The sequence below is a fragment of the Calypte anna genome, chromosome 4A (assembly GCF_003957555.1).
Source record: "Calypte anna isolate BGI_N300 chromosome 4A, bCalAnn1_v1.p, whole genome shotgun sequence".
Lineage (NCBI taxonomy): Eukaryota > Metazoa > Chordata > Aves > Apodiformes > Trochilidae > Calypte > Calypte anna.
Window position 1 is genome coordinate 17,811,096 of NC_044248.1, and position 7,135 is coordinate 17,818,230.

The following is a 7,135-nucleotide window of genomic DNA, read 5'->3' on the forward strand; positions in this document are numbered from 1 at the left end:
TTATATTAAGAAATTTATCACAGTAGATCTTCAGGTAAAGGTAGAAGATACAGAGTTAGGTCATGAAGGAAAAGAATGCACTGAAAGCTGCTGCTTGTTGCTGCAACTTTTTTTGAGGCATTCACTCAAATGTGAGATTACAGCCACATTGGACGACGTGTATAGAATCTAATTGGGTGCAAAAAAACCTGAATGAAAAGCACCAACAAGGTAAAGTGGGAGCAGAGTCATGTCCCCAAGACTGTGGAGGGGCGAATAAGGGGACAGGTTTCTTCCCAGCAAGAAGTGACTGCTCACGTTCTGGCGGGACCCGAGGCTGCCGCTCCCGAGCTCCACGCCACCGGGTCCTACCAGCACCCCCGGTCTGCCGGTGATGGACACGGGGGGGTGTGGGAGGGCTCGACGCTACCAGGGAAGAGGAGACAAATGATCTGTCCTTCTTCTGTTCAGGGGGACTCCGCAGGTCTCTCAGCCAACTCGGAAAGTGCCCGATTTCCCGGGGAAGCGGCTGTGCCAAGTGGTGTGACCGGGGTGGGGGCAAAGGAAATCTCCGGTGGAAGACAAGAGCACTGGGGAGCCGCATCGGCGGCAAAGAGTGGGGGGGAGCAGATTTTTCCCCCTCCTCAACCCGCAGTCAGCCCGCGAACCCTTGGGTGAGCCCGCTAAGCTGCCGGGCTGCGAGCAGAGCTCCGGGACGGGGCTCGGAGCCTCTGCGCTCCGAGACTGAGGGGGGAAAATCGGGTGGCCGGAGAGGGGCAGAGGGTAGGAGGGTAGGAGGGGTGGTGGCGTCTCGGCCTCGGCTCTGCCCTTCTTCCCCTGGGCAGCGAGCAGCTGGGCCGGAGGCACTGCGCACTCCCATCCCCAGGGCACGGCTCTCATCCCCGGCGCGGCGGTCACCGGCTCCTGCCCTAAATGAGATTCTTTGAAATCCTCCCTCCAACACCCAGGAAAAAAAAAAAAAAAGCAAAAAGCAAAAAGCAAAAAGCAAAAAAAAAAAAAAAAAAAACAAAAAAACAAAAAAAAAACCACAAAACAAAAAACAAAAAAAAAAAAAGGAATTTTAATGTTACACCCTTATCTTCCTTATCTTTGGAGGAGCGCGGTTTTCTTGAGGCGGCGAAGTCGCTTGTTAAACAATCAGCGGCTGAGCCCCTGAAAGGAGAGGCATTGCACCCTTCTTGCTGAATGCACTTCTTAGTGCATATAACGCCAGGGCCTTTTGATGTCTCACAATGCATGTTACGCCCAAAGATTGTCTCTTTGGACAGATCTACAACGCTTGGCTTCATGTTTGGAAGTTAAATGGACAGCGAGGTTGTTGAAACTCCCACGCTTTAAGCTAGCACAGACACTCGGTACATTCGCCCCTTACTTTTCCATGAGTTAAAGAGTCAGGGGTGGAGGGAAGGGGCTGCGGGGCGGCCGTTCTCTGGCTTAATCCGCGCTCCGAGGCAAAGCAGGGAGAGAAACAGCCCAGCCTGAATTTTTCCTCTCTTTTCTTTACTTTATTCTTTGGCAGCCTTAACACAAGAGCTATGAGCAAAGCGTGCGTCCGGCGTAGGTAGCTTGTGTCTCGAAGTCTCTGGCAATGTTGCTGCTCCATGAAATCAAAATTTATGATTATTCAAATGTTGGGGACTGTGAAAAGAGAGGAAGAAAGAGAGAAAATTAATATTGCAGCTGTTCTTCTGATTAATGAGAGATAATTGCTCATGAAAAGTCACCCCTGTGGCATTTTGTTGTCTCCTGGATCTTTGTTCTTTTCCACTATTATTGAGGACTTTCTTGAAGACTAAGCGGTTCTTTTCAATTTTTGGTATTCAGAAAGTGTTGCTTGGTTACAGATAATGGAGAAATCTCGGGCTATATTGGGTAAGATGTGCCACAGACAGCAATATCACAATGCCACTTTCAGAAAAGGATGGATACAAGTTAACGATGCGCTTTCAATAAAACATTAATAGACTTGTTCACGCTTTTATAATGACCTCCTTAATGGGAGCTGGGGGCAAGTCCTGTCTTTTGCTTGCCTTCACTTCACAAAACCCTGCTTCGAGATTGCCAATCGCTTTGGAAACTAATAGGAAATCAATGTTAGATTAGCGAATAAATGCGATTACAGCGCAGGAGCCCGCGGCCCCTCGCTTGCCCACGCAGGGCTTGATTTTGAGCGGGGCTTTGCCACCCAAGGACTGATCCAGCCCGCGGCGTATCCAGCCCAGCGCCACCGCATGTCCCCCCGCCGCGATGTTCACCACCACGGCAGCACCGCAAAGGTTGCTTTAGTGTGGTTTTTTTTTGTTGTGGTGGTGGTGCTTTTTGTGTGCGTGTGCGTTTTGGGTTTTGGGTTGTTTTTTTTTTTTTTTTTTTTTTTTTTTTTTTTTTTTTTTTTTTTGTTGGTTGGTCTTTGTTTTTGTTTTGGGGGGTAGGTTGTTTGTTTTGATTTAGTTATCTTTTTTTTGAGGGGTGGGGGGAGTTTGTGTTCGGATTTTTTGTTTGTTTGTTTGTTTTTCTGATAGAAACGCCCTGGGCTGCGGCGCTTTCCACGGGGGCAGCACCTCCCGTGAACTCGGCGGAGATGAGCGCCTGAAAGCTGGAGCTTTCTGCGGGCGGGCACTGCTTTTTCTTCTGTCGGGAGTTTCGGGGGTGGGGGGAGGGAAGGGAAAGAGTTGCTTTTGTCATTTAAGCCGTGAATCTCTTCTACATAAAGGTGTTAGAGACATCTGGAAGAAAAGAGGGACCAGCACCCAGTCCTGCGCTCGGCGGACCAGGGGAGCGGCTCTGATGTTCTTTTTGAACTGCTCTACTTTCAAAAGGGGGCAATTTCGTTACATTCTCATTTGTTACACTGTCTTGAACTAAAGGCAGACAAAGCTATACTCTGTCACCCCGAGCAGAATGAAGGGAATCAAAGGATTTTCCCTTAAAAGGACTAATTTTCTCCTTGAATTATGAAAGTAATGGCTAGGTAACAGCCTGTGCTCTGTACCCAACTGCTTAATACCTTCTAAATCCTTCCACGTGGCTCTCCCAGTCGTAGCAATTAGAGCTCATTATAGGCTCATAAGAGCTCTCATTTCGGGGATTACTTAATGGACAATGAAATTTTATCAGACAGAATTATTGAAAAATAAAATTGTAACGAGGCCGATGTGATGTGGGCGCACGCCTTACATCATTCCGCCTGGTTTGGGATATCTTTACTTTCAAATGACTTATTGTTTTTGCTCTGGCTTTGAGGGGTGGAATTTTCTCTGTGGGTTTGCTTTTTGATTTTTATTAATTTTTATTTTTATTTCTCGTCCTGTCTTCTATCACGGCACTTGGTTTGTTATAACAATTACAAATTGCAATTTTGATCCGACTGTTGCTCTGTCCGCCTTGCCTTAAGACAGCTCACTCACCAGATCCATTCTATCACTGCAGATAGTTTTTTCCACTCAGGACCGTAGAGATTTTTTAATGATTCTTCTCGAAGATAGGCTCTCGTAAAAGATATAAATAAATATCTATGGTCTAGTGACTGTGGCGGTAGCTGATCAAGGGTTGGACTCGATGATCTCTGAGGTCCCTTCCAACCCAGCCTATTCTATGATTCTATGATTAAATAAATAAATAAATCAACCACAGTGATTTGCTCAAACCCCCGTGTTTTGAATGGGGCAAGATGCGCAAAATCCCATGCCTGTGCAACTGTGACCGTGATTAACATCTCACCGGCCTCACCAGAGCGCAGGAGGCAGAGCTCCCGGGAGCCCCTCCCGTCGCATCCCGGGGACCGTAGTTCCCAGAGCTCCAAGAGCCGGAGGCCTCGGGGGCGGCCCAGGCCGGGGTACCGGACCCCGCCACTTGCAGGCCTGGAGGCTCCGGGGCTTCGGCTGAGCCCTCATCAGCAGTTTGGGGAAAAGTAGGTGAGTTCGGAGCCGACCCGCCTAAACCCTGCGAGTCCCTAATTGTTGTCACAAGACGCGGGATTAGCGCATTGCTGGAATAGCTTTCTGTTTACACTCCGGAGCCCCGCCGGCCGGTAAACACTTTCTAATTGAATTCTAATCACATTCAAATAGCTCCATAACCAGCCTCAGCTGCAATTCATAAAACTTTAATTGCCATCCATAAATCCTGAGATCACCGAGTGTGGAGTGTCCCTAAAAAGGCTGTTGCATCCTTCCCACTCGAGGCCGTCGAGGGCGTGCCGGAGGGGGAAAAAAGGCTAACAGGGCTGGGGTTGAGCTAGCCCTTGCTCGGAGGGGGTGGGGGTGGCAGTGCCTGAGGCAGGATAGGGAGGAAGACTGGATAGCAGGGTGAGACCTGGTCTCTTATCAAGGCTCGGGTTGTACCGCTGGGCCTCTCTGGTCCCAGGGGCGAGGAAATGCTATTTCCATGAGAAGGCGGGCAGCAATTTTATTTTGCCGGGTTTAAACAGCAGGGGAGTGGGTGTACGGGAAGACTTGTAGAGGATGTCCATGTCCCGATCCGGCCCTCGTACGCGACAGCAGCTTCTAAACACGTTACAGCTATTAATTCACTCTCTCGCCTCTGCTCAGCCTCTGGTAATCAGGCGTAGTGTGTGTTTTCTGCTTTAGAGCACAGTTGTCACTTCCCTTTCCCGAGTCAAGTGGGATGGGATCTGAGGTTTTAAACGCCGCTTCTCATCTGCCAAACAAGAGCACGATCGCCCTTCTATTAATGATAAGTCTCTTCTTAAACTCCCATAAAACAGGTCATTGGAAAATCGTGTAATATACTGCGAAAAGCTTGGCTTTTTAATGCAATCTGAAATGCTTCGGAGCCACCGACCGTATTTAGCTGTTTATCCAATTTTACTTTGAATGATTGCTTCAGCAAACTTGGTGGAGATCAAAGAATCTCCCCCCTGACATGTTCGCTTTTCATTAGCGCTGTGCTGCAATCCTGAAGCAGTCGGGGAAGTTCACTTGGAAGTTTTCCGTTTTGATACCATTTGGCTGAGAAGTGTCCAGATATTTGAAGGCTTTGTCTGTAGGAGTAATTGCCAATTTGGCAAGATTCACTCGGGGTGAAAAGGGCAAGGAAAAAAAAAAAAAGGAAAAAAAAAAATCAATCCACCCTACATGCCCATGTATGCGCAGGCACATATACACACGCGATCCCTAATTTTTTTATCTGTCTTTTTCCGTGCCTCTGGCTCCTCTAGTACGGGAAGGGCCTCCTGGAGGAGTCCTGCTGCAGGGAGTAGAACGGACCGGGGAAAGGTGCTTGCGTCGAGACCTCCGTGCGTGTCACGGCCCCTGTGGGGTGGGAAGGGGATGTCGGTGTTGATTATCTTGTTTTAGCGCATCACCTGTTCCCCTCCCTCCTTCCCTCCCTGTGGGGAAAGGAGCGTGCTCCTCGGGGAAAATCCCCACGCAGAAGCTCTCTCCGGCTGATTTTCCACACACACCCGAGTGTAGTGACAGGAGGATGTGTGCGGGACGTGTGACGGGGCCGCGGCGCAGCCCGGGACAGCCGCCCCCTCCCCGGCTTCCTCGTTTCTAAAATTTATCGGAGGCGGAGGCGAAGGACTGAAGTCAGTCATCAGGCAGCGATCGAGCACGCACACTTTGGATGGGGGGGGGGGGTGCTTTGCCTCCCCCCTCCCCTCCGGCAACCTCTCATGCCGTCCTGGGCAGCCGGGGAGATTTAGATCTGCGAGGCTTTCAGCCATCACGTGTTTAAATAGTTGATATAAAACCCCGGCGCAGGGGATCCAGGCGGGGGGACTTTAAGACCAGCCCTCTCCAGGGACCCTTTTGTTCAGCTCTCAAACATAAGCACCTTCTCGCCTCGCCAGGACTTCAGTGGCAACTTGGCCAAGCAGGAAAAACAGGACTTTGGGAGAGCCGCCCCCGGCTTCGGCAGCCCTCCGAAATGTCCCGTTCATTCTATGTCGACTCCTTAATCATCAAAGACTCCTCGAGGCCGGCTCCGTCCCTGCCTGAGCATCACCACGGCCAGGACTTCTTCATCCCTCTCAGCATGCCTTCTCCCCTCGTCATGTCGGTGTCGGGCCCGGGATGCCCGTCCCGCAAGAGCGGCGCGTTCTGCGTCTGCCCGCTCTGTGTCACCTCGCACCTGCACTCCTCCCGCGGCACCGGTGGCGGCGGTGGCGGCGGGGGAGGCGGCGGGGCCATCCCCCTGCTCAAGAGCCAGTTCCCTGCCTCCGCCGGCGAGGCCCAGTGCTGCCCGCGGGCCGGACACCCTCACCACCCGCCGCAGCACCCACCGCCCGCGGCCCCCGTGCCCGCCGCCGCCGCCTTGGGGCACCCAGCGCATCACCCACCTGCCTGCTCCGCCACCACCTACAGCGTCAGCGACCCCCGGAGATTTCACTGCCTCGGCATGGGTAGGAGCTCCGCGGCCGGCGGGAAGTGGGGGGTCAAGAAGAGGGAGAAGGGGTTCACCCGAGGGTGCCTGAGGGGGGGAGCAGTTGCCCCAGGGCGGGGAGCTGCGGGAAAATGTCTTTTCTCTCTTTTTTTTTTTTTTTTTTCCTTTCCCTTCGTCCCACTCAAGTTCTCCCTTCTCTCCCGCCCAGGAGGGTCCGATTCCAGCCAAATTCAAAACGGGAAAAGGATGAGGACGGCTTTCACCAGTACCCAGCTCTTGGAGCTGGAGAGGGAATTCTCCTCCAATATGTACCTGTCCCGTCTGCGGAGGATAGAGATAGCCACCTACCTGAACTTGTCCGAGAAGCAAGTGAAAATCTGGTTCCAAAACAGGAGGGTGAAGCACAAGAAAGAGGGCAAAGGCACCCAGCGAAACTCCCACGGAAGCTGCAAGTGCAGCATCAGCCAGGGGCATTACCCCAGGTCGGAGGATGAAGAGTCACTGTCCCCCTCATCGGCTACGGAGGATAAAGAAATCTCCCCGTTGTGAGTCCTGCCCGAAGCTCCGCTCCCACCTCCGGGGCCCAGCTCGGAATGGGGCTGTGGCACAGAGGCTTACCTGGCACCGCTGCCCCGGGGACAGCAGCCCGCCGACCCGCAGCGGGCTGGCTCTCCACATTTGGGAGGTTCATTTCCATCCCATCGCAGTAATAAATATATATACATAAATATATTTTTGGAAAGTAAATGATTTAGTCTTGAGAGTTCAACTAAAACGTTATTTATGTAAC

General features: G+C 51.7%; 1 protein-coding gene across 1 annotated transcript; it reads left to right on the forward strand.

Moving 5' to 3' along the window:
* The first annotated feature begins 5,889 nt into the window (after nt 1-5,889).
* On the forward strand, nt 5,890-6,894 carry GSX2 (GS homeobox 2). The gene is made up of 2 exons (XM_030450349.1): nt 5,890-6,364; nt 6,554-6,894. Exons 1-2 carry the CDS (start codon nt 5,890-5,892, stop codon nt 6,892-6,894), a joined length of 816 nt encoding a protein of 271 aa, XP_030306209.1.
* The last annotated feature ends 241 nt before the right edge of the window (nt 6,895-7,135 follow it).